A 25,848-nucleotide genomic window follows, 5' to 3' on the forward strand; every position below is an offset into this window, starting at 1 on the left:
GGAGTGCTGAAAAATACGTCACATCCGCTTTGTTTTAGTGTCCTACAAGAAGAAAAAACAAGGTGTATTGAAGCTAGTTTTGCGCTTTTACTCGAAAAACACGATACGCTGTGTACGCAACATCAGCTGAAAAGCATTTCTGGTGAAAATTTTACAGGTCGACGTTGAAGTTTCATCATTCTTGTGGTAAGTCTGCCGCGTACCAGCCGAGCTAAGGTAAGGGAGCGTCTGGAAAAATATGCTAGGACGTAAACGTCGACGTGCTAAGGATTTGCACTGTACTGTCTCTCAATTTAAAGTTTATGTGCAGCTAATTAATTTGTCACAATCAGTATCGTAATTTACTGGGTTCGTTTTAGATGTTTATCTTTTTTTTTTTTTTTGCCTGTAAGTAGACACAACCGTAGCGTACCGCACTCGGCATCCATAAGTCAATTCACTGTCAGGCAGGGTCAATCAAAGTATGGCCAGCTCCGTTCTTCACAGAGCATTTACTTTGACATTATCAAGAGTCCTGCAATATTTGTTTCATTCATTTGGACTTTCCCCCTCTAATATCGATTTATTTTGATTAACGTTTCTATTCTTTTGCCTGGTAGAAAAAAATATATAATTATTTTATTGATTTTTTTCAACGTCCAACAAAATACTAATGTGTGGAATCGTTTTGTTTTATTTATCAACGTAGCGTTCAATTAATTGCAATTATTTACAAATCATACAATTACATTTAGCATGTATTATCATGTTGCATTTTGCATATTTTACATACACACATGAACTTTTATTGAAATGCCATCTATGAAAAACGTGGCCCATTTTTCCATTTTAAAACGTGAAATTGGTCCTTATGCACAACAGTTGGCCCATTCCCGGTGCATTAGCTCTTCACTTTGTGCCAAAACAGGTCATCTCAAATGAAATTGTGAACCTGTGGTAAATCTTGAATGGCATTGACACAAAAGGTTGTTGTAAGAAAATTGAACAGAGATGTTATGTTGATATATCAAGCCTCATTTTCGCCACAACCTTTGTACGTGACCCAAACAAAATAGTTTCTGCAACAACATAAAAAATAAATAAATATAATAAAGGCATAAAATGCATCTATTGAATAAGCAAAAAGACTTTCTGATACATTCCAAATGAATTAATACATTAATATACAGTTCAATCCTATGCAATTAACATGTCAAATTTGGGCATACATTGTATTTTTGAAAATTGTCTTTGCTGCATACAGCAGCACTATCTTAAACAGTTTGAATAACAGCACTGGCCTTCCTCTATGGAGTTTGCAGGTTCTCCCTGAGATCATGCAAATTGATGGATGGATAGCCTGTAAGAGTGGCTCCTGTCATGTAAAACACATCTCTCGCTGTATTTTTGTTCCAGTGGAGATGCATGCCACCGACCATGCACGGCGTGTCCTGTCCACCTTAAACCAGCAGAGAGCAGCAGGGAGCTTCTGTGACGCCTTGCTGAAAGTGACTGACGGGGTGGTCTACACTGCCCATCGTAGTGTCCTGGCCTGCTTCAGTCAAGTCTTTCAGGGGAGCAACATGGCTGCCGCCTCACCCAGTATGGAGTTCTACCTCCAAGAGTGCTCCAGCGAGGGCCTTGAGCTGCTGCTGGACTTTGTCTACACCGGAGAACTCAAGCTGGATCTGGGCGTCCTGGACAAGGTGCAGAGTGCAGCATCCAGTTTGTGCATCCCTGAAGCGCTCGCAATCTGTCAGCGGTTCAGGGACAAACCAGTGGACGCTGTCCCTCTTGTCAAGCGAGGGCGAGGCAGACCGAGAAAGACAAAGGCTGAGGTCTTCGCCACCTCAGGTGAAGACACTAACAAACTGACAATGACTAAAGAGCAGTCTGTCTTGGACGGGGTCCGAGACAATATGAAGGGCATCGTCACCACCACCACCCGCTCGGGCCGTGTGGTCAAAGGGCCCAGACGAATGATCTTTGAAGAAGATGCCACCTGTGATGTCCCGGCCATTGAGGAATCTCCGCCTCCTTTTTCAAAGCGAGAATGTGCTGATGACAAGGATCAGAAGACTGAGGAGCAAATGCAGGTAAAAAAAAAAAACAAACTAAAGATGATTGATGAATGATTTCAAGTCTTTCACATGACAGCGCAGACTCCCTATCAGGCCTATCTGGGGTCATTTCTGTTTTTATAGTCTGTAGTCATGTGCCATATTAAATCCCTGAAAGATTTGACACAAACAAACGTTTATCATGAAATATTATCTGAGTACATAGGTTAAATGTTTTGGATCATTTTATATTCTGAGTTATAATTGTTTTTAGAATTGCAAAAAAAAACATTTTTTTTTTTAAATCAAGAACTATTTCACTGGGTGTAATGATTCAGTGTTCAGACTATAATCAGACTCACCAATATCCTGACAACTACCGCATGCTGCAAAAAAAATAAAAAATAAAATAACATTTGTAACTAAACAAAAACTGAGCATTTTCAAAAAAATACCAACTCCCAAAACTGTTTCCAAAACTTAACTAAAAATAAAAAAACACAACTGAAAAATCCCAAACTGTCATAACCTCAGAATCAAAGCCTTTTTTTTGTCCACTTGCAGAGGAGCGCACTGCTGAGCCACATGAAAGATGAAGTGCCGGTTGAGGATGAAAGCAATCATTTTGAAATGACCGTCCAGGATTCTGACGAAGAGTATGTCCCTACCCACAAGTCCAGTTCCGCTGTGGCGTCTGCCCCTAGAGCTCGACAACACCGCGCTAGTTTGCGTGAGAGCGGTGATGGCAAAACGGCAGAGGGAGAACCCGAGAACTCTGTATGCTGTCCTGTCTGTCACAAAGTCTTCAAGAGCAAATATTATCTCAAAGTGCACAACAGGTAGGCGCTGGTCCCCAAATCCTCTCATTCAAGTATTGAAAGCAATTGTTTAAGTGTTTGATGCATATTTTTTTTGTGCTTGAAAGACGTCATACAGGCGAGAAACCGTTTGGTTGCCACAAATGTGGGAAGCACTACTTCAGAAAAGAAAATCTTTTAATCCATGAGCTCAGGCACTGTGCTGCAACACAGGTAAGGACAACATCTCTTCTAATTGTTTTATCACCAACACATTCACCATCCTGTAAACAGAGTCAGCCACAATGAAACATTCAACAGTCAGACATTTGCATTCAAAAGTGTGCAATGTATTTTTGTGTTGAATTGTATGACCTTTATGATACTCGTTCCAGACATTCACGTGTCAGACGTGTTCATCGTCATTCAAAGGGAAAGAGGAGCTGCGTGCGCACGTCGTCTCCCATGTGGAGCGGATGCCCTACAAGGTAGCGCCAACGTCTGCGTGACATCGAATGGTGAAGCGAAAGCTCATCCTTGACACGTCATTTTTATTCCCCAGTGTTCACCGTGTGCTGAACAATTTATGTTCAAGAAACACCTGATGTGCCACATGATGAAGGTCCATGGCTATCCCAAACCACACGCTGTGAGTTGGTCCATAATGGGTTGGTTCATAAAAAAAATAAATAAATAAAAAAATAAAAAATAAAAATTGCATTCAAATGAAAGACCTCGGAATACAACTATTTGCAGGAGATAGGGACCGAGCCCCATATGGTAAAAATCTGCAAGGAATGTGGAACAAGCAATATTAGTAATAAGTTTACGGAAGAAAATATGGCCGTGCATGTAGAGGCTCATATTTTTTACCATCTCATGTCTACAGAGGAAGCAATGTAGGAGGATGTAGAAATATTTTGCAGAAATGAGACGACACGTTTCAATCAAGCATTTCATCACCGCCCGCGCAGAACGCATAAATATCCGATTTTTATTCACATGTGAAAGAGGCCCAGGTCGGATTGGAAAAAATCGGAATTTTACTCTTCACACTGCATGAAAAACCTGCAGTGTGGATACAGCATGTATTGATATGTCGAAACAGCAAAAACCTTAAAAAAATAACCAACATAACAACTAAACTACAGAGAAAGCACAGACAATGAAATACGGCCTAAATATGGTACACTGTTAGCTGTGTCCAATAACTGAGATTTCTCTATCAGTGTCCACAGTGCCCCAAAACCTTCTGGACTCGCTACGAGCTGCGAGTGCACGAAGCCGCAAAACACCGCGGGGAAAAGCCGTTTGTGTGCGAGGAGTGTGGCCATCGAGCGTCCAGTCGCAACGGCCTGCAGATGCACATCAAAGCTATCCACAGGTAAGGAATCGCGTTTTTCAAATTATTCGGTGGATTGGACATGCGCAGTATTAGCTGGTGGTTCACCCTCCAAAAAAAACCCAGCATAGACGAGTATGGTTCTGTTGTGTTTTTGTGCACTCTAGCACCTCACTCAGTTATATTGCATTTGATTGCACTTGCATGAGATCTAGTTTTATGATTGTGCAAATATATTTTCCCCAATTAGAAATCACAGTTCCACTGAAGTTGGAACATTAGGTAAAAATAAATGAATAAAAACCAGAGTACAACAATTTGCAAACTCATTTCAGACTATATTTGGTTGAATACACTACAAAGACCTGTTATGCAAAGTTCAGGATTGTATTCTGTATTTATTTACGTTTTACTCAGTTTCCCAACTTCATTGGAATTGGAGGTGTATATTTACATTCTAGAATAAGAGCCAATTCCTGCTATGTTCTCATCAATTCCCATAATTTCTCATTGAAAATTTCGAAATGAGAAAATTCCTATAATTTAGCAAACGTAGTGACAAATAAACCTTAGATTATGAAAAAAGACGAGTAACCTTATCAATAAAGTGATCTTTCAACTCTCCTCGTGTCTTTCTCACAGAAATGAGCGGCCCTTCCTCTGTAGCATCTGCGGCCACGCCTTCTCCCAGAAAAACAACCTCAACATGCACCTTCGCGTGCATAGCGGCGAAAGACCCTACCAGTGTCACCTGTGCGGCAAAACCTTCCGCACGCAAGGTAACAGCCGTCCGACCGACGCCACGCCGGCTGCGATCGTTGGTTTTGCGGCAACAACACCTGTTCTACTTTGATGGCAGCTAGCCTCGAAAAACATCACCGGACGCACACGGGCGAGCGGCCCTTCCCCTGCGACGTGTGTGAGCAGCGTTTCACCGAGAAGGGCGCCCTTCTTCGCCACAAGGCCAGCAAGCACGAGGAGGGACGCCCTCACTGCTGCCACATATGTAACAAGACCTTTAAAGGTAAGAACGCCCGCCGCCTGCGTGCGATTGCCCTAGAAGATGAACAAATGAAATCCGTTGGTATTCTTCGCCAGCCAAAGAACAACTGCGGGTCCACCTGTGTCGCCATAAGGGTATGAGGAAGTTTGAGTGTGCCGACTGTGGCTACAAGTTCACCCGACAGGTATGCTACAGCACCAGAGTATTGCTTTTCATTAGCAAAGCCACTTTCCTGATCAAACCTTAGATGCATCGCTTGTATTTGACATCACGTACCAATCTGACCAAGACGTGTAGAAAAAAAAGAGATGCCGACATATTCTGAATCCCCGCGGTCAGGACCATAAGTATTTGGAGTTGGGCATGGACACAATTCTCCTCTGTATGGCAGTAATAAATAATAAACTCCACCACAGTCGATTGAAAATTAAACAAACAAAATGTGCTTTGACTGCGGATTTTGAGCTTTGAGGGTATTCAGTCAACGGTGGTATGAATTACAACAGTTTTATATGTGACTTCCACCATTTAGGGAACCAAAAGTAATGAGACTTGGCTCTGCTGTTGCATGGTCAGGCGGGCATCTATGGCTGCCAGTGAAGTGGTTCCCTTGTATTTATTGATCATGTCACTGCTGACCAAAGCAGCTGGATGACCGCTGAAGTGTTTCAGGCAATATTTATCTGCTCATATTCAGATAATGCTTCAGAACTCATTGGATGGCGCCTCACAGTGTAGATGGACAACGACCCGAAGCATACTGTAAAAGCAACCTAAGAGTTTTAGAAGGCAAAGTGGAATGTTGTGCAGTGGTCAAGTCAAGCAGCTGACTTGAATCCGATTGAGCATGCATTTCACTTGCTGAGAACAAAACTGAAGGAAAAATGGCCCAACAATCAGAAACTCAAGACGTTTGGTGTTGAGGCCTGGTAGAGCATCACCAGCGATCGAGCATCTGGTGACGTTTATGCATTCCAGGCTTCAGGCTGTATTGGAATGCAGAGGATTGGCAATTAAGCATGAAGAAGTGAAAGTTTGATTCACGATTGCTAATTTGTCCCATTACTTTTAGTTCCTTTGGATGCGAATACCCTCAGATTAGCTGAAAGTGTGCAGTGGAAGCGCATCTTGCTTGATTTCAGTCGATTGTGGTGGTGTTTAAAAAGATGAGAATTGTCTCCCAATTTTTGTGAACATAACTGTACCAGTTTCAGTTAAAAACGAAGTTTTTTTTGAAACTCACACGTATGTTTTCGGTCCCAGGCACACCTGCGTCGACACGTTCAGATCCACAAGAGGACTGAGAATTACAACCCGCGACAGAGGAAACTGAGGAACGTGGTCGTGGATGAGTATGATGGTGGTCCGGGTGATTTTGATACCACCAAACCAGCAGAGGCCTCGCCAGTTGTTATGCAGGCGATTGACTCCGCGCCCGCTGGCACGGAGTCCACTTCTGAAGTCACAGTGGCGCTCAAATAGAGCGCTTTTTTTTTGTGCTGCAAACACAATTTTGGACATGAGATGCTTGAATATGTGCCACTGACATCTTGGAGGTGCCTCCTCATCAAAGTGCGGACTACAGCTGCATCATGATCAACGTTATTATAAATACTGGATGTCTAACAGCTTTTATGGTCACATTGGTAGGATGAGTAGAAACCTGCTACGGTAGAAATTGCACATGCCAATACATTTTTGCTGGCCCAACCGTCCGTCATGATTTCAAGCTAAACCAAAACCGTAATTGTCAGTTGTCACTCCGTCAGTTATTTTAACTATGCTTCAGTCATGGCTAAATTATACTCTGTTACCGCTATTTAGTCCACCGGTTTTAGATTTCCCTCATCGTTATTTTGACCATGCTTGTCTCTCCTACTCATATGTCTGCTAAATCTCTCTCTAATGGCGCGGTCAGACTGAACGAGAGCTTTCTCTTCAATGGTAGACAGCTACTGTCCACCAGGGTGCCACAGCAAGAGAGAAAAGGGGCGTGTATTCTACAGGCTACCAAAATAAGAATTAAGGCGTAGAGTTACGGTTCAATTGCCTTCCAGGTTAACCAGCTCCGGATTCCAGATGTGTCCGTTGGGACAATGTCAGTTCAGTAATTTTGTTTCCTGTCTGCAAATTCATCACAGGCTACTTTCATAAACATCGTTTGATTTGTAAATCACTGGTCTGTTTTTTTTTGTTTAACACAACGTTCCAACTTCTTTGGACTTGGGTTTGTATGATCACACGGACTCACGATTGTAGTTCTCCCCATCTGCCATCACAATAGTTGTAAAAGCCACTCTTGTCGCAAGTTCCTGAAAACATAAATCAATGGTCACTTGGATGTCGGTTTTGAAGACATTGATCTGAAAACATCTTTACCCAGGGGAAAGAAAAAAAAAACTATAGACACACGATTGGTTGAAACATTCAAGGTGAATGCATCACACTGCACTTAAATATATTTAAATATAAAACTTCATGCATTTGTTTTCTATGTTAAAAAAAGGGTTGAACACAAATGATGAGCAAAAGGCTAACCAACATGAGAGTCTTAAATCTGCTTTCACTTCCAGCTAAGCACACCGTAAACATCATAAGGAGTGATACATTTACAATAAAGTCAACTCAGGCAAATGGGCAGGGAAATGTCAGGAAAAGTTCCATGTTAGGGCTAGTTGAGATCCTGTTGCACTTCCAGTTGAGACCGCCAACAAAGGTGCAGCTAGAGTCCAATCGCTGACATGAGGTTAACTCATGGAGACCGAATCAACAGCTCCTCTGCTGGTTGTGACCAAGTACTGCACTCAATTTTGCCTCATTTGCTTCGACGCAATCAATCAATACCACACAGTGAGAATGTGATTGTCATGCCCATCTCCAATGCATACATTAACAGAGTACATTTTCCATGGATACATTTTGAAAGGCCCCCCACATTGTTCTATGCACATTATATGTTGTGAATCACTTGCAACGGTTCCAGCCACATTCAACCACTGTGCTGACCGTAACATGTATGGTTCATATCAACCGATTATCAGTTTGGGAACGTAAACCTTGTAGCACACCTTAAAAATATACTATAGCTGACAAGCACATAATTTACCTCCAATTAAATATGATGTAATTTTGATGACCATCTTGCATACTGTGCAAAATCCCGTTATTGTTACATGGCCCTGAACTCGAGGACTAAATGTGCATAATTAATAATGGCATAACAAATGTGTTTACATAGATTTGAGTGACGCACAATTACAACGTCAGCCTTTTTCAAAACAGTAGATTGGCAGGTTCATCCATGGACAGCAGCAGGTCAAACCCCCCCAAAATGAAAATCTTAAAAACCTGATGAGCTAGAAATCAGCACCAAAAATGTAGAGGGACAAAAAGCAATACACTTAAAATTGTATCTTGCCCAGTGTAATTCATTAAAAAAAAAAACTATTCTTTGGGTGCCGCTGCTCCATGAAGATTTAAATGCCAAGGATAAATTTCATGTACATGCATGTAAAACAAAAAGGTGATGTGACCAAAAGTATTTTTTTTTTGTTACACCAATAGGCTACTTAAGAGTCTTTTGGCAACCTAACATGTTTTGGAATGTGTCGGGGGAGAAAGCAGAGCTCACAGACTAAACCCAGTGAGCAGCTGAGATTTGAACCCAGAACGTGAGGCAAAGTTTTTTTGCGTGTTGTGTGTTCTGTTTTAAATGCGATGTGCAGTCACATCCCCCACATTTGATACAACAAAAATCAAACAAACCTGGTTTTAATGTGCTTGTTGGCTTCCCCAGAATTATACGAGTGATAGATAAAGTTACTTTTCTGTAATTCGGTAATGTTTGTTTTACCTCTTCCAGAAACACTTCCAATTACATCACTTCAAACTTCAATTTGTGTTGCAGTGCTCTCGAACTACCAAAAGCGTAAAACCCTCATTTAGTCGGCCAATCGTCACCACTTTTGCACCAATTGCACCGCAATCTTAGTGAGAACACCAACCAACAGCGTTCACAATCTGTTCGAGTGACCATGCAATTTAGATTTCTTGAATCATTTCATGACATAATCACATGAATTGTTTAGCCCTAGCTCTAGGCGGTCTCTTCACAAATAACTAGAACAGCATGCAGGTGATGTTTTTCTCATGCTTGTACATAGATGGTAACAATTTCAGGCCTGAGGCTCAGATCCCCTTTCAAATCCTTCAGTCACCAAACATCAGTTGACGTTCATGTTTCAGCATTGTGATGAGGTAAAGTCAAAGGTAAGCGGACAGCGTGGGGATGGGTCATTGGAAAGTCAGTGGGCCGCATTCACGTCCTGGTTGACATTGTTATTCAGGTTGTGTATGGCTTGGTGACGCTGATGCCGGTGCAGTTGGATGGCGTTGGCGTCCGGCGCGCTGGCCGGCTCAAAGGCGTTCGACACCAGAGGCATGAACTGTCGGAATATGCTGACGCTGCCGTGCCAGAAGGTGGGTTGGGGCAGCCGGCCCGCGACACTCCAGGTGCGAGTGGCCGGGTCGTACGCTTCCACTACGTCCGACAGCTCAAACGTGTTGTCGTAACCGCCCGATACAAAAAGCCTGCCGCCCAGTGCCGCCACGCTGCCTCCGACATGGACCTGAGCAGAGAAAAATGAACAGCCACTGTTAAGTGAAAAGTTGCCAAAGTACATTTATCAGTTGGTGTGCGGATCCTAACGTGGTGGATGCAGTGGACAAACGACCAAAGAGAAACACCAACAACCTATTAAGAATTATACAAACCTGGTTCATCGGACAAATCTTATCCCACTCGTTCTTCGGAGGGTTGTAAACGTCGACCTCTGCCGAGTCATCCCTACAAGAAACGAACATACGTTTTTGTTACTCTTGTCAATTAACATAAAGATGCACAAGTATGTTTGCCTCATACAAATATTGCGATATCTTTTTGTTCATTTATATCGTAATTCTTTAAGAATTCATACTTATTTGAAGTTGAAAAGATAGAGACATTACAACTATTATTACTACATAGATTCAGATTTGTGTTGAGGTATCTGTTTGCCATTAGCGTTGAACACTTGACATTGGTCTTGCACACAGTGTGAATGGCTGTGGGGTGTGATATGGCTATCCTACTTCACAAGGTGATATGTGAAAGCAGTGTGGTGTTGAAAACATGGATAAATACGGCAGCTAATTCTACAACAGAAAAAAAAAAAGAACGAAATCCCATCGTGATCCTTGATGAACACTGTTACAGTTCAACGTTCATGGAAACTTAATGAGTAGGTAACGCATCAGTGCAGTGTTTATCTTGCAATAAACTGTTATTTTGCAATCAAAGTGACCTTTTTGTGTTGTTTATGTTGTTTAGTAGGAAAGCATTGTTTAGATATTTGAGGTATCACAAATGCAAAGAAAAAAAATTGCATCAAAGTGAACGTTCTTCTTGAAATGCATCCTTTTCTTGGAAATGAGTATTTTCAAGAAACTTACCAATGTTCAATTGCTGTTTAGAATGGTAAAAGTTAGTAGTTTTTTTTCCTGATGAAAGAAGAGGCATAAAGCTTTCTTTTGATAACTTTCATGCTTATAAAGCTAGAAAACAAAATTTTCTGTAGGCCTTCAAAAATTTGTCCAAATGTTAAAAAATGGCTGGCACCGGCTCTACCAATTTGAGGAAAAACAGCTGGCACGGTGCTAACCGTTAACCAGCAGCCTACCAAATGCGTACCCCACTCAAAGTCCAAATAGCTCCTCCATTGTTGCTTTCTCCTTTCAATATTGTATATATTGGCTGCAGTGCAGTGCCGTTCATTTCTAGAGGGTGACGTGGACGCTTCTGCTGCATAGTGATTACAATTTTCCCCAGTGGAGTCTTCCAAATAAGGGATGTGTGAAACGCCGTTTAAAAAAAAATTGGGTAAAAATATCTTTGCAGTAACTCGTTAATGCGCTAACTTTGACACCAGTAGTCTAAAGAGTTTTTTTCCGCACCTCACAAAGAAGATGAGGCCGTTGAGGGTCACCGTTTTAGGGGTGAAAGACCACGGCGGCAGCTGTCCACAGTTGACCATGGACCACCGTTTGCTGTCTGGCTCGTAGCTCTGGACGGCCATGGTGTCTTCCCCGGCGAGACAGCCGATAGCGTACAGGCGTCCGTTGCATGTGGTGGTGGAGCAGTTGTCCATAGAGTGCAGCATGGGTGGCAAGGCCTCCCAGCAGTCCAGCGTGTGGTCGTAGCGCTCGGTGCTGTCTGACGCCACCACGTACAGCTGACCTTTAAGCACGCACGAGCTGTGATACTCGCGCGCTTTCAGCATGGGCGACACCTCCGTCCATTCGTTGACGCTGGACTTATAGCGCCACACGCCGTCATAGAGGCGGGAGCCGTCAGAGCCACCTGCCGGAGGACAAAAGAGTGGATGACGCGTGATTCTGAAGCTCCACGTCCATCTCTTTTTTCTATCTTCCGAACGGATCGCCAATCACTGGGGACATCCTGCATAACTGAATTCAATGGGAAATCTTGCTTTCAACGTTGGCCAAATCAAGCCTTATACTATGTGGGCATTCAAAAAAGATCCTTTATTAATGATTGGAGGGTTGCAATAAATTTACAAATAATTTCTAGTTACGTATGTTAATTAATAGACAATACAAGAAGCATTCTTATTAATGTTATTGCTAGAGCCGGACTAATATTTGATTTTTTGAGGCAGATGTCGATGTGATAGTTGGCAGAATAAGACTCAGATGATGGATGACCGATGGATTACCGATAATTGCCTGATTCATTTTTTTTTTAAAAGTATGTGTGCGTGTGTGTGTGTGTGTGTGTGTGTGTGTATTATTTTCCCGCTCAAATACGTTGTTGTTTCCTTTGAAGACTAGAGCAATAACGATCTGAATGTGGTAACAATGTTCAATGTTTTTCCCTTTGGTAGTTGTTTAACTATCCCAAAAAAAAAATTGCCAACATAAAGCTGACTGTTTTACGACGTATTGGTTTGACCCTGGTTACTGCAAAATACATTCAAGAATAACATTGACCTAAACATTTAGTAACCTAAAACATTATAAGCAATAAGCAAAAAAAATGATGAAAGACAAGAGAAAAAAGGCCTGAGGTGTCCTCACATTCAACTCAAACTGTGTAACATTGATTTGAGTACGTCAAAAAGTGACGGCACTTGAGTCAAGGTGAATGCAGCAGATGAAATTCGCTAGGTCGAAAAGTTATGGACGTTGCAACTTCACCAGCCTGTGGAACCACATTGTTTTCCAGATTTATACAATGCTGGTGTTCTCTTTCCATTCACTTTGTCCTGCTTTTTATGATATCCTGTTTCAAAAGCGGCCTCTGCTCGTTGCTATGTTGGTTTCAAGTTCCTCAAGATGCACAACTGTCAAAAATCAATTTCTCATCTGTTTCTAATTTGCCATGAACGTGCCATGAAATGACTTGTACACTCCTATCGTGTTGCCGTTATTTTGAGTGCTGGAGAAAGCTGATGCTGCTGACTGTCTTGCATCAGCATTGCGCAAGATGTTTTCTCAGAGGGGAACGCAGTGACTGGTACTACATGTTCTGCTTCACTCTGACGTAATCATTTTGCAGCTTAGTCAATGGAATTTTACGTGAACATCGCTGGACTTTTGTCTTATGTGCCTTCTGAACCTCACGCTTGTAACTTTTGGTTCATTTTCCATTCCAATGACAAACGAGTGCTCAAAAGACCAATGAGATCAAAGACCTCACATTTACGGATTCTGTACAATTTGGAAAACGACCACAATTTGCAAGTATAACATGCTTCTGAAGTGTACCTTCAGCTCAGTCTACTTTTTTTTTTTTTTGTATTTACTGATATGTACCAAACTCGTGTCAGTTCGGTACAATATGGTTCGAGCAATGAGAAGTCAAGAATGAGTTAAAAAGTTAGTTTTGTCTAGTCTTAGTGTGAATTGACATCTCTATGCCATACACAATCAGACTCAATGCATTCGTCATTCTGTTATGATGTATTAGGCGCAGTGCGCTTGTTCTTAAAAAGGTTTCATGATGGAAAGCGATTGCCTATTGGAATAGTTGTTAAAAATTGGAACAAATCAGAGGTTGACCAGCATTCCAGATCCCAATGTGTTTGATTTTAGAGTCTCTACTATGCTCAGTGTACATAACTGTCTTTTGTTTAAACTGTAACATCTAGCTTCATTTACCTTTCACCGAAAGCTATTTTGGACTCCTCTAGATGGCACTCTTTGTTCAACATTTGGTTCAAAGTACACTGCTGTGCCATTTTGTAAACTCCTTCATTTAAACAGTGCCATCTATAGGAGAGAAAAAAAAAACAAAAAAAAAAAAACTGGTTCATGAAGCAAATTTGAAGCTTCATTTCCCAGCACTACCTTTTGTTTTCTGTCAAACAAATCACATATAGGCCAAAAATGTTTCAAATACTTTGTCACCACAAACACGGTGAACCAACACTTACCTGTGACATACATATCATTCCCGAGGGCAGCTATGCTGTAGCCCCCACCGAGGTGGTCTGGGAACTCCGCCAGGTATCGCCATTGGCCCGTCTGAGGGTTGAAGCAGTCCACTGTGACTAGCTCATCACAGTCCTGGTCGCAACCTCCCACAACCACCAGGATCTCAGCCAGTCCGGTGGACGGTCGTGGACGCATGCGGCGGCAAGGTCTGTCGTGGCGGTCATACTCGCTGGACTGGAAGCTACGGGCCTCGTTCACCATACGGAGGCAGGTGGGCGAAAGGTATACCAGGGGGTCGCTCTCGACATGGGCCAAAAGGAAGAATCTCCTGACAAAAGGGAGTCGTACCTGCTGGAGGAGCTCGGGCCAATAGTGAAGTCTCCGCTGAAGGTCGGCCTTTACCCAGCGCACTGCGATCTGATACACAGTCTCCTCTTTGTCTACGCACAGCTCATCATCAGACACAAACTCAAGGAGACGCTTCCAAGGTAAGCGTTCAAAGTCTGTCCCTTTCGCAAGATCCATTAAGTTTTTGAGGACAAAGCGGCGTGCGCTGGCCGCCAGCTCTCGGCAAGCATAGGCCTCTGCAAAGTCCTGGATTTCCAAGCAGTTGGAAACATCCAGACGCTGTTCCAGGAAAGCGCAGCAGGCCTCTTTGACAGACGGGAACTGAAACAGATCTGCTGTTTTCAGCAGAAGATCCACATTGTCCTGCGTGACAGTGACCCGTCCTGTGTAGCAAAAGTCCACCAGCAGTCCCAGAAGCTCGGCCGAAACCTCATGTAGAACCACCCGGTCCATGATGCTCTCCCGTAGCGTACCGGCGAACATAGCCCGGAAGTAAGTGCTGGCGGCGGCCAACACTGTGCGGTGGCAGTGGAACTCGCGGCCCTCTGCGCATAAAGTCACATCAAAAAACTTTCGCTCCGCACGGAGCTCATGGATTCCTCGAAGCAGGTTGAAGGCGTGGGCCGTGTCAAAAAACGGCAGGGTGGACGGTTGCGTCTGTAAGATGGGGTTCTCCATCTCGTCTCAAGTGGTTGCGCTCTGGAAGACGTTTACATCTAAAAGCAAAGCACACGGACACATTAATTTGATTGCTGGACACACAATAACCCAAATTGTAGTAAACATGACACTCTGGTCATTTCAAGTCACTCACCTGTCAATACAGTCTACAACTAATCCAAAATGATCTCAAAAGTTCATTTTTATACTCCTGAGAGCCCTTCGGAGCAGGATTCGGAATGAGAACACAACAGTCTAGAACATTCGCCAGCTTGGACTGATATGACTAGTTCCTTCTTATGAAAGACAGGCAGCTCACTTGTGTGCTGAGGCTATAAATACACCAGCAGTGTCCATTTCCACTGAAAGGGGGTTGGAGGGTGGGTGGGTCCTTTCGGAGAACACCTAGCCTGTTGTGATGGGGCACACCAAGGACTGAAAATTAGCCCTACTTCACACCAACTTCCGGTTATATCAAGACTCGAATGCAGCTTGTGGTCGTATTATTAATAATGGAGTCACCCTGACAGCTGCAATGACATTGAGTACACAAGGACCATCCTTGTTACATAGATGTTACTTACTATTTTAGTGTTTTTATGTTCCAATCTTTGTTTTGATTTGGGTGTCTTTGGTTGGTCTGCAGCTTAAATAGTTCAGGAGCTATCCACCATCTCGCAGGCAATATTCAGATTCAATTTCAGTCAAATGCTTATGACTACACATTCGTTATTGCATAGTTCATACTGCTGAGTTAAATTGAATTCGGTCTGGTAGTAGGTTTGACTTTTTGGGGGTCACTATTTATTAAAATTTTAAAAAGTAGGTAGTGCAGGTTTCCGGCTTTCAAATAATTGCTCGACTTTTAGACAGTCTGTATCAGACTTCTGCTATTCTAGACAGTCTGTATCAGACTTCTGCTATTCGAATGAAGGATCATCAATCTTTTTTTTTTTATTTTTGTTAACACCTTGCTGAAGCATCATTAATCACATTTTCAAAGTCATCGTTAACATTTGGAGATCATTTCCTCTTAAAATAAGGAGGGATCCATTTACAAAGGTTTGCTTTAAGGTCACAATAAAGCCACTGGTCTCTGGCCAAGGGACTTAGCACACATTCCACTCTGGGCTTCAACAATACAGCCAGCACATGGAGCTCGTCACTAGGGCAAACTCCCACCTCTGTACAACCCAACCTACACTGCAAAAACATACAAGTCTATGAAAACCTAAGAATTGATCTGTGTGCGGGACATGGTTTCTTGGAGAAAATAAGAATTGCCTAGTCCCACTTCCTTGTATTTAATTGGTTCCTTATACAAATGGGCCAAAGTAGAGAGACACGTGGCAACCACGGTAGGTTTACCAGAAGTTCATACAGCGATTCATATCCTTCCAAGTATGAATGACGTCCAACCATCGTAATAACGTTGGGACATGTTGCTGAAATTATCATATGTGCCCCGTCTGGGCTTGTACACTCATACGCCATGCTGAAGCAGACACGTGATGCTTGTTACTCTCCTCTTCCTGAGAATAGCTCACGACAGGGTTTTACAGTGCATTTTCAAGCAATGACACCAGCAGTCTGAAAATGAAGACAGCTGAGAATAGAAATCCTGACACGAGACACCAAATTTGATGGACGTCACAGTCATCCGCATCCAGGATTTGATTTCACTTTTAGATAGTAAGGTAGAGTGACTTAACATCTCTGAGGTGATACAAGTTGAAATTTGTTCCAATGCTTTGGGGACATATTGAGATATGCGTATTTGCTTTATTATTTATTTTCTATCATCGCAACGTGAACAGTCTTGACCATCTCAAAGTTTTTAGGCCATCCAAGAATTTGAGGCAATCCTTGTAGTCGTGTTGTAAGGCACGATCGGTGAAGGTGTTGCAGTGTTTTAACTAAACACTTTGGAGGAGTTAACTCATTCAATCCCAGCCATTTTCACTGGAGCAACGCCCTCAATCCCAGCGTTTTACTGGATTTTGACTGATCTTGCAAGGCCCACAGAATATTTGGTTCTAATGCTATATAAACATGGAGCCTACCAAAATAATGTTTGGACTCTTTTCTTTCAGCAGGAAAAACAATTTTGTTTCTATCTTTTTCCATTCTTTAGCAATCGGCATTGCAAAATGGCTAAGTTTCCTGGAAATGGCGATTCCTGGGAAAAGAAACGGAGAAAAAAGAGCTTTTTGTAAAAGCATGCATTTGACGCACATGAGGCACCACTGCCACCTACTGGTCGCTTTTTTACATGATTTGCAATGCAAACGGCTTATTCTCATTCACAGATTGCATCAGACCCTCCTCATCTCTGACGCAAAAAAAAGACTTAGACGTACAAGTACGTCCTTGGTAGGCGGGGCCTAATTTTAAAAAGACGTACGTCTTGTGGAATGAAAGAGTTAAAAGTGCTTGCTGTATTTTGTTCTTGAATTTATGCCTGCAATTGGCTTTAGATACGTGCACTTGTTTTATAATTTTGCTTGTTTATAAGAGGTTGTCAGTCAGTCAAATGGCGTCGCAGAAGTAACGTTTATAAATGTAGGGTCAAGTCGGTGTATACTATATTCATTCAGACAGATGCAGACAAAGTGTTGTTTGGGGCTGTTGAATATTCGACTTAATGGAGCGCTACGCCGTACTGCGTATCGACCGGTTTTATCCTAGATCATTTTGCATTTAAGTGTCTTGCCGTTGAAAAGGTGCTTTCAAGGTCAAGGCAGTTTTATAACCGAGAAATTTGGGAGAGTTGATGATTGATTTACTGCGCACGATGAGTATGAGGGAGGACATAACCCGCAAGTCTGATGATCATCGACAAGGTGACTTAAACAAAAAAAAGGATGTCGGATGGGGGGTGGCACGAAACTCCATGCTGCACTGGCGGATGGCCACTCATGCAACAGCTGCAGTCGCCCGCTCACCGTCTGAGTGCAACAATGTAATGCCTGAGCCTCTAGAGCTGAGCCTGCCCAGGCCATAAAAAGCCACACGCATGTTCGGCTCTTTACTTACTGAAGCAGACCAGCACAAGGTCACTCAGTTAAAGTGGAGTACTGTATTACAAACACTATCCATCCATCCATTTTTTTTTATAGTGCCAGTCCTCACAAGGTATGCTCATACCTGCCTTATGAAGAAAAAAACTAAAGTAACTTGTGGTGCTTGATGTGTTACGCGCTGTTTTTAAAACAAACAGCACTAACATATGGCTTTGTGGCATCATGAATCAGGAAATGGCTTTTAGAAACAAAGTTTGATGGGTTGAAGTAGGAGTGGGTTACCAAGCCTGTGGGCTACATTATTCAATATCGATAAGCTCCAAGCCTAACGGTTCCATTAACGGTCCAATGACTCAAATTTGATTTTGTGAGAATGCAAAAGGCATGTGGGCTGGTTGCAGATTGTCCTCCTATCACGTAATGATATTTCCAGACAGAGAAGAAAAAAGTACTCTGCTTGCCGTGCTTGCTACGAAGGCAGTGTGGTAATGTTTGTACAACTCGGCCAAAATGAGAAATCTGTCTTCGTTCTGGGCACACCACTGCAATGGGTTCTGTTCTGCATGGTGGAGATTTTTAAATAATCACAGACTTTTTTGTGTGCAAAAGGATAGAGCGAGTCGAAAAGTAGGGATAAACCCACACCAGTACCAGTTAAAACTCATTCACTCCCAAAGACGTTTTTAAACGTCTTTTCAGACTTGGTCTAGAATTGGCTGGTACTGAATGAGTTGTTAATAAAAATGAATATTTCTACATTTTGTCCACAAAGAACTGGCGTTTTGGGAGCCTGACTACAATCATTTTTTAAACCAAGTTCAAGCGTCAATAAACTGGAAAATGTTGACCTTAGCACAACACACGCAGACCTTTCCTGAGACTAGGACGTGGTTGTCCAAGATTTCAACAACAAAAGTAACAATCACCCACACAGATCTTCTTTACCTTGGGCTTACCTGAGCTTTTGTTCCTAACCAGAAGTTCTACCTTTACATTGGGCTAACTTTTTATTCTCCATTTATGGTGACTTCCTGCGGTATCATTATTTCACGATTCCTCCCGATTGTTTATCTTTCCTCATATACTCGCAGTTCAGCAACCACGGGCTTGCATATTCATAGAATGTACCAAACCCATTCCTTGAAAGGGGTAATGTGGGAGATGCGGGACCCGCCATGACGTGGGCAAATTTTGAAACAGCATTCCATTTCTTCCCAAACGCGAATGAAGAAATTGGGATTGATGGTTGTCAAGGCCTAGCTTATCCGAGTCTTCGGATTATCCATTCCGGAACCCATCGGTCGACGGAGGTGGGGTGGGGAGCGTCATGAAGCACACAAATTTCGTCCTGAAATGGCCTCCATGGCCATACATTAAAAAGGTATTCAATTTTTTGCCAAACGTTAACAAGCAAATAGGGATCAATGGTTGCTAAGAACTCCATTATCCATTCTCATCAAACTCTTAAATTACAAAATGCCTTCTCCTTTCCAATGAATGCCATTATTAGTAAATAGCAATTAAATCGGGGCAAACCGCGTTTTTTGCCAAAAGTAAAAACAGTGATTGAGACGGAACAATGGCCTGCATGACCACCGGAGCAGAAAACGTAATATTTCACCTTTCTTTTCATCTTGCGACCCTTGCCAGTTCCTACAATATGAGTTTTTGTAAGGAGTTTAAAAATGATTCTTCCGATATTTATAGATTTTTATTTTGATCAAGAAAGCGGCAGATTCCAAAATATTTTACCTTTTTTTTATGTTTGTTTCAGGCATGCTCTTGCCTGCATTCTGTTACATACCAAGAAGCTGCGCTTCTTACATTCTTGTCATTCCTCCTTGTGCAGTGAAGACTTTCAGTAAATCAGCCAGTCACCTTGCAGCCTTCCTTTCTCCTACGAGCCGTGCAACCATACATGTCCATAACAATGAGCACACGGTGGCTTGGAGCTCAAATTACTGATGAAACACATGTATACCAAAACTTTTCCTCCCCATAATGCACGGACATTTCAACAGAACTAAAACCTTACTAAAGCAGAGTCTGACGATCAAACACTACGTGGAGCTAAAATTGGAAACTAAAGAGACAGCGAACTCTACATCGTTTAGCATACTTCTACTAAAACCGATGAACGGGATTGATCACAAAATCGGGTGTTGGCGAACATTCAACTCATTGCGTTCCTTTGTCTGACAGGCGTTTTATGACGTTTAGGAGTTTGTGACGTGACATGGGAAAAACACTGTTTATTTGCAGTAACTGTTAAAAGTTGAACGCTGTTGAACCACGGTGAGTGTCGCGGGAGTGCGAATGTGAAGACGTCATAATTCTATTCGACCCCCCACCCCCGAACAAAAAAAAGGTTGCTGTCGTGCTTAGTCTTCGCCGTACGAAGGCTAGTGTCAACAACAACCTTAAAGGCCAGCTTACCCGTGTTTGTCCTCGCCTTGGCCTCATAAATATTCAGGGTCCCGTGAATAAAAGCCTTTACAAATGGTTCGGCAATTAAACTTTGATGTCGCAGACGTGCTCGGACTCGTCCGGCGCCATGATAGTATGAACTGCTACACGTTGCCTTCAAGTGGTGCAGGAAAAGCAACTACTCCATCAACACGCAGGCAGCATTGATCAAACTTTTATATTTCCCCGTTATTTTTTGTTCTCTTGCTTTTTTTTCCATTCGGGGTCTGCTGTTTTGTTCTTAATAAATACAGTATTCTAGCCACGAAATTGAACCGATTGCTTTGGCTGTGCTGTTTTGAAAACGAATTGCAACACTCGAAAGGAACCCCCCCAGTCAAAACACTGGACTGACTCAAACTACGTAACGCTTGACGGCGCCGCCATAGCAGTGAGAATTTGTACTTAAAAAGCGGCACGTGGCCAATGAGTGGCCGCGTGGCCTAATGGATAAGGCGTCTGACTTCGGATCAGAAGATTGAGGGTTCGAGTCCCTTCGTGGTCAAATTTTGTGTTGGTAGTGGATAGCAAATAAAGGGAATAGAAAATTGCAGCCATCATAGAAGCTTTACTAACTGTTCAAGTGATAATGCATGGTGACTTGTGATACACTCGTTTGTATTGTTACATGCAGTGCACCTTCTTTTAATGTCGCAAATCACGCACAATAACAACGCTCAAAATCGGTGAGGTATGCTGTCATACACTGATGCAAAATCAAATATTTTGAAGTGATTTGTGCAACCTATGTATGTTGTTGAAAGATTGTAAAATAAAGAAACTTTTTTTATAGTTGAGTGGTCATTACCTGAACCCTAACCGACTATGATGTCATTTTCAATCATCAGCAAGTGGCAAAATGCCCACCCATCAAGTGTGAAATCAAACAACCAAGTACATCTTTTGTAAGCTAAATATTTCTGCAAATGTGTGCTTGACCAAGCGTTCAGAATTTCTGATCCACAGTTACATAATAACCTCCTCTACACCCAGTTCCTCCGCCGGTGACTGGGAAGCTAGGCCCAGGTGAAGATCAGTCATTTCACTTTGTACATGGAAGCACTGTCACATTAAAGCCAAAAGACAAGCACAGCTACATTGTTGGCACACTCTCTGCTTTCTCTACCATTTCATCCGACTCTGGTCTGTTTGAGGACATGGTGCCACCCGCCTAGTCAACACCCTGGCTTATTAGCCCCATGTCGGCGGGTAGATATCAGACACTAGCCAAAGTACATTTATGCATATATCCTCTCAACCACGGGGTAGGCTTTTTTAACCAGCCTCCACAGGGAGCATCCAAACACACGCATCACAATGTAAATTCTAGTGTTCCAAGAGGATTAAGAAGAAAGTGTCGGAGATACAATCATGGCTAGGAATGCTTTTTAATGACTTCTTGTCCCATGGTGCCTTTATAGATATAGAATGTAATGATAATATAGAATAATAATTTCAAATGTAGAACACCTGCAGTAGGCGGGATAGAATTGAGGCCGCCCCGCTAATAGCGAGCGTCTGCGAATGATGAAGGATATGCCACTAATAAGTGTTTTCATGAAAACACTGTGGCACCCCACTACATATTTGTGTTTACAAAATAAAAAAAAACAAGTATAGATAAAACTGTTGACTCAACAAAAATAAAAACGTAGTGAGTAGCCTAAGTGATGATATCAAAAGAGTTTACGGTCACACTGACATTGAAAACATATGTGCATCGTAAGAATTATTTATGACCTTTTTTTTAAGTCCTATGAAGCAAACATAAACTGCAGCCTTGGCCAACAAGGCAAAAACGAAATCCAACTTTAATGAACTTTTGAATTAAAAAACAAAAACAAAAACGACATTTTCACCTGATGAAATCAATGTGTACTGTGTTTACAAGAATCTGTTTCATCAACTGATGATCATTGAGTTGACTCAAATGATGAAAACGGCAGGAGGCAAGCATGCAGCAGCTTTACAAACGCTTTGCCACCAGATGGAGACATGCCTCACTTTTCAATTAAAGTTCAATCAAGGCAACGATGCCTAAATGACAATTTACGTATTTTAATGCTACTTGATTACTTTCTAGTAAGACCATATTAAACACTGGGCAGGGAACTAGTCAATAAAACATGTGATAAGACCCTATAACTGAATCTGCAAGATTTACGAGAGTGTATCTGCTTCTGTTGTTTTGGGACCTCGCGCTCGATGGAGCTCAGTAGTTAACTATTGAACGTCCGTGTGTGAACTAAAGTTACAGATTAAGATAATGATAGTTAATACCGTACTCGTTTTTTCCACTTTTTGTCTTTCACTATTTATGGGAGGCATACAAATATTAATGCTTGATTATAATTCATTGTGGAAATATAAAAAAAAGTCAGATTTTCCATGCAAATTTTAATATTTTCGAATCTCTTCTATGAAACACCAGGCCCATCTGTCAGTTTTCAAATGTGGCCCACTTATTTTTTTCTCAAATAAAAAAAAAACATGCTGATAGTGAAATCCAGAATGGTTTCAGCATCAACAAAATCAAACGAATACATCTCTTTTCTTTTACAGTTTAATTGTCAGACCGATGCAGACAACCTCTGTTTATTCGTCCAAAAGTAATTCATTGGAAAATTGATTTGACAACACGGTAGTCACACTGAAGATATGTGTATGTATGCATTATTGTGATGTTCCGTTTGTCGTCACCGTGTGAATTATTGATATGACAGACCGCAGCTTTCAATGTCAATACATCTCCCTGGATACGGAGAGTGAAGAAAACCCTGACCAAGATCAATAGATGGAGAGACAGAATCGAGGTGGGAAAAGAGAGAGGCCGCTGATGACAGGATTGCTTATGGAGACAGAAAAAGTTGCAGAATCCCGAACAAGACAATAAAAAATTGGCATTTGATTCAAATGCTTGAGAGAAATATGTAAGTAAAAGTGTCTTTCATACTCACTGTCCAATCTGGCATTTTCCTGGTTTGCTGTCCCATGTGATGAGGTTTGGGAGAGTTGGCGTTTGGGATTTCGAAGTATAACACATCGGGCTCACTCTACTTGCCCTTCTGTGTTGAGAGCCATAAGCGTAAACTTAACCTGACCAGAATAGTAGTCCACCTATACTCTGTTTTGTCAGGTAAGGTTTTCTGTAGGAGTTCAATTATGCAATCTCATACATGAGCGGGGTCACAAATTCTGACAAAAGTTTGTTTACATTGTTCATGTTAGGACGCTTCTCTTTTGTTGTTGAGCTCAAAATGGGCCATGGATGACGTTGCCTCCCATGTTCACCACTTCTGACGGATTATTTTTCCGTACCACTGAGAATAATATGAATAATATGCTTTGATTGAAATGAAAATAACGACTGTTACACTTCTGACATACCAATTTAGATGGAAAACAACATGAAAATGAAGGTGCATTGTACAAAGTATAATGTGCATACACAGGTATGTCTCTCTCTCTCTCTCTCTCTCTCTCTCTCTCTCTCTCTCTCTCCCCAACTCTCTCTGTCTATATATCGTGATATCGTGAATACAACACGAAGATACAGTATGGGAGACAATCAACAGACTGGCGAGAAAGCGCAGTCAATCATCTCACGGGATAAAAATGCACTCGTATTCTCATTGGTCAATGTCGGGCCGGGAACCAATCACGCGCCTTGTTTGGCTGGGCATGTAAAAAGCCTGCGAGTCACTGCAGGTCTTTCTTCGGTATGCAGGGAACCCTTCTCTCTCGCCACATCAACATGAAATGACGCGTTTTTCCGCAATATGGGTGCCGATACGGCTGTATTTATTTAGTTATTTTTTAATTTAATATTGACAAAAAAAAAAAAAAACACGAAACACTGAAGCCGCAAAACTTGGAAGCGCGAAGTGGCGAGGGATCTCTGTATTTCCATTGGGGAGATTGTTTTTAGAATATTGGTCTCGGTATAAAATGCGTTCCAACATAGAGCTTCTACTGGAGGGAAGAATGGACAGTCTCCTTCTGCTTGCCCACACTTCATTATTTCCGCAACAGCTAAACATCAGGTTGCATCAAACCATATCAAGCAAAACGTGTTTATTTTACAGCTGTTTTTGTGTGCTGCATATAAAATAGGACATAGGCTTGCTTGGCAAAACCTTGCACTGGAAAAGGGGAAAAATATTTGTTGTATTCATTTATTTATTAATTTGCATTCATTGTTATTCATGCATTCAAATGATGTCATTATTTATGATTTTTACATGTAGGGTTATTTATGAGCTGCACAATACACCTGAGGACAGATTTATACAGCGTGTGCAGCTGTACTTGGAGAGGTTGCTTTTGTGCAAGTCAATTACTTATTTCGCTACGCGGTGGAAACAATGCAATGAATAGTAATGGAGGTTGACCGGGAGTGGGGAGCTCAAATCAATAACATCTAAAGATACCATACTCTGCATACATTCAAAATGAATAAAAAACATGTTCTCAAATTTTAACCTACAATATACGGTATGTAATAAAATATAACATACTGTACTTTAAATTAATTGGCCACAGGCTTTAAAAGAACCACAGGGCAAAGATTTCGAAATGCACAATATCATATTCATCAGATTTTTCCACACAGTTGATTATAACACTATCTGACATTTGATCAATTCCACAGTACACTGTGCTGACAATGAAAATTTTAGGTGTATTTCATGAGAATAAAACAAAAATTATTACCACTTCAATTATTGGCTCAAAAAAGCTAACTTTTTGCAGCTTAATTTTATTATTATTTTAAAAAAAAAAAAAAATGCATCGTGGTGCCTTGACATACGAGTTTACTCCATTCCATGACCACATCCATAACTAAAATCCTTCATGTCTTTCTCCATTAAGATTAGTGGAAATGCAATTCATCAGTTGCAGCCTTCCCCCAAACTTTGTAATGTGTTTTTGTAATCATAAATAAGCACTGTATATTATTTTACTTTATAGAAGCAAACAGTAATGACATAATTACAAATAATCAAAACGTTTTTGCCACATTTTTGCTTCAGTTCAGTGGACATTGTGGTGCTTCTTCTGGTGTGCACACCTTGGTCACCTGGAGGCAGTAAAATATAAACATTGGAATACAGTATGCAGTACATGGAAATGGTCACAAGTTCTAACCCACAGTAATATTAGTTGCTCTATACAAAGCATGAAGACTACATGTCTAGGAGTATTGTTCTATTGTCTGTCTATATGTGTTGCTACACGATGTGTGTGGTAAACTGACATATCTATGGCAAAATTATGTGGTTGTTTGAAATATACAACATGTAATTATTATTTATACACAGGCAATAAAGAGTTTGAAGCCTGCTTCTTGTGAAATGAATGGAGTTCACTGCCACCATGCATATACTTATATCTCAAATGTTTGCTTGTCAAAGCAAAAAAAAAAAAAAAAAAATCGACATGGCTTATATCAAAAGCCCGGTCACTCGTATTTCAAGGCACCAATGTAATACTACTAATAAATAATACCTCCTAACAAAATAATTAAAATGTTCTTTTTTTAAGACAGCAAACGAGTTGAGACTCAGTCAAGCCAAGCCAAGTTGGGCACTCCATTTTGCCTCAGTGGCTTCAAGACATGACCCATCAACAATCACTTCCACACAGAATTATTAATGATGAATTAATTGACTAATCA

General features: G+C 41.6%; 2 protein-coding genes and 1 non-coding gene across 5 annotated transcripts; 2 read left to right on the forward strand and 1 right to left on the reverse strand.

Moving 5' to 3' along the window:
• The first annotated feature begins 12 nt into the window (after positions 1–12).
• zbtb48 (zinc finger and BTB domain containing 48) lies at positions 13–7,351 on the forward strand. The gene is made up of 11 exons (XM_019866011.1): positions 13–186; positions 1,396–2,075; positions 2,604–2,878; positions 2,965–3,070; positions 3,232–3,324; positions 3,399–3,485; positions 4,066–4,220; positions 4,821–4,957; positions 5,038–5,202; positions 5,277–5,365; positions 6,445–7,351. Exons 2-11 carry the CDS (start codon positions 1,401–1,403, stop codon positions 6,661–6,663), a joined length of 2,001 nt encoding a protein of 666 aa, XP_019721570.1. The 5' UTR covers positions 13–186; positions 1,396–1,400; the 3' UTR covers positions 6,664–7,351.
• Positions 7,352–8,343: 992 nt separating this feature from the next.
• klhl21 (kelch-like family member 21) lies at positions 8,344–20,497 on the reverse strand. 3 transcript variants are annotated; one of them, XM_019866029.1, is made up of 6 exons: positions 20,142–20,497; positions 14,837–15,092; positions 13,674–14,738; positions 11,173–11,578; positions 9,955–10,027; positions 8,344–9,809 (listed from the first exon to the last, which is right to left on the reverse strand). In XM_019866029.1, exons 3-6 carry the CDS (start codon positions 14,698–14,700, stop codon positions 9,486–9,488), a joined length of 1,830 nt encoding a protein of 609 aa, XP_019721588.1. In that variant the 5' UTR covers positions 14,701–14,738; positions 14,837–15,092; positions 20,142–20,497; the 3' UTR covers positions 8,344–9,485. The 3 variants fall into 3 exon arrangements, with proteins under 3 accessions (XP_019721588.1, XP_019721596.1, XP_019721581.1); XM_019866037.1 differs by lacking the exon at positions 14,837–15,092 and adding an exon at positions 19,510–19,602; XM_019866022.1 differs by lacking the exon at positions 14,837–15,092.
• A 106-nt stretch (positions 20,498–20,603) lies between these two features.
• On the forward strand, positions 20,604–20,676 carry trnar-ucg (transfer RNA arginine (anticodon UCG)). Its single transcript has one exon. It is a non-coding gene; the product is annotated as a tRNA-Arg (tRNA).
• Positions 20,677–25,848: the final 5,172 nt, after the last annotated feature.

Source organism: Hippocampus comes, unplaced genomic scaffold, assembly GCF_001891065.2.
Source record: "Hippocampus comes isolate QL1 unplaced genomic scaffold, H_comes_QL1_v1.1 scaffold409, whole genome shotgun sequence".
Taxonomy (NCBI): domain Eukaryota; kingdom Metazoa; phylum Chordata; class Actinopteri; order Syngnathiformes; family Syngnathidae; genus Hippocampus; species Hippocampus comes.

Coding starts and splice junctions, on each gene's coding strand:
- zbtb48 (XM_019866011.1), top strand. CDS start 1,401: ATGCATGCCACCGACCATGCACGGCGTGTCCTGTCCACCTTAAACCAG. Junction 2,879..2,964: donor TATCTCAAAGTGCACAACAG/GTAGGCGCTGGT, acceptor TGTGCTTGAAAG/ACGTCATACAGGCGAGAAAC. Junction 3,325..3,398: donor TGGAGCGGATGCCCTACAAG/GTAGCGCCAACG, acceptor TTTATTCCCCAG/TGTTCACCGTGTGCTGAACA.
- klhl21 (XM_019866022.1), bottom strand. CDS start 14,700: ATGGAGAACCCCATCTTACAGACGCAACCGTCCACCCTGCCGTTTTTT. Junction 10,028..11,172: donor GGCCTCATCTTCTTTGTGAG/GTGCGGAAAAAA, acceptor CGTTTCTTGTAG/GGATGACTCGGCAGAGGTCG. Junction 9,810..9,954: donor AGATTTGTCCGATGAACCAG/GTTTGTATAATT, acceptor TTCTCTGCTCAG/GTCCATGTCGGAGGCAGCGT.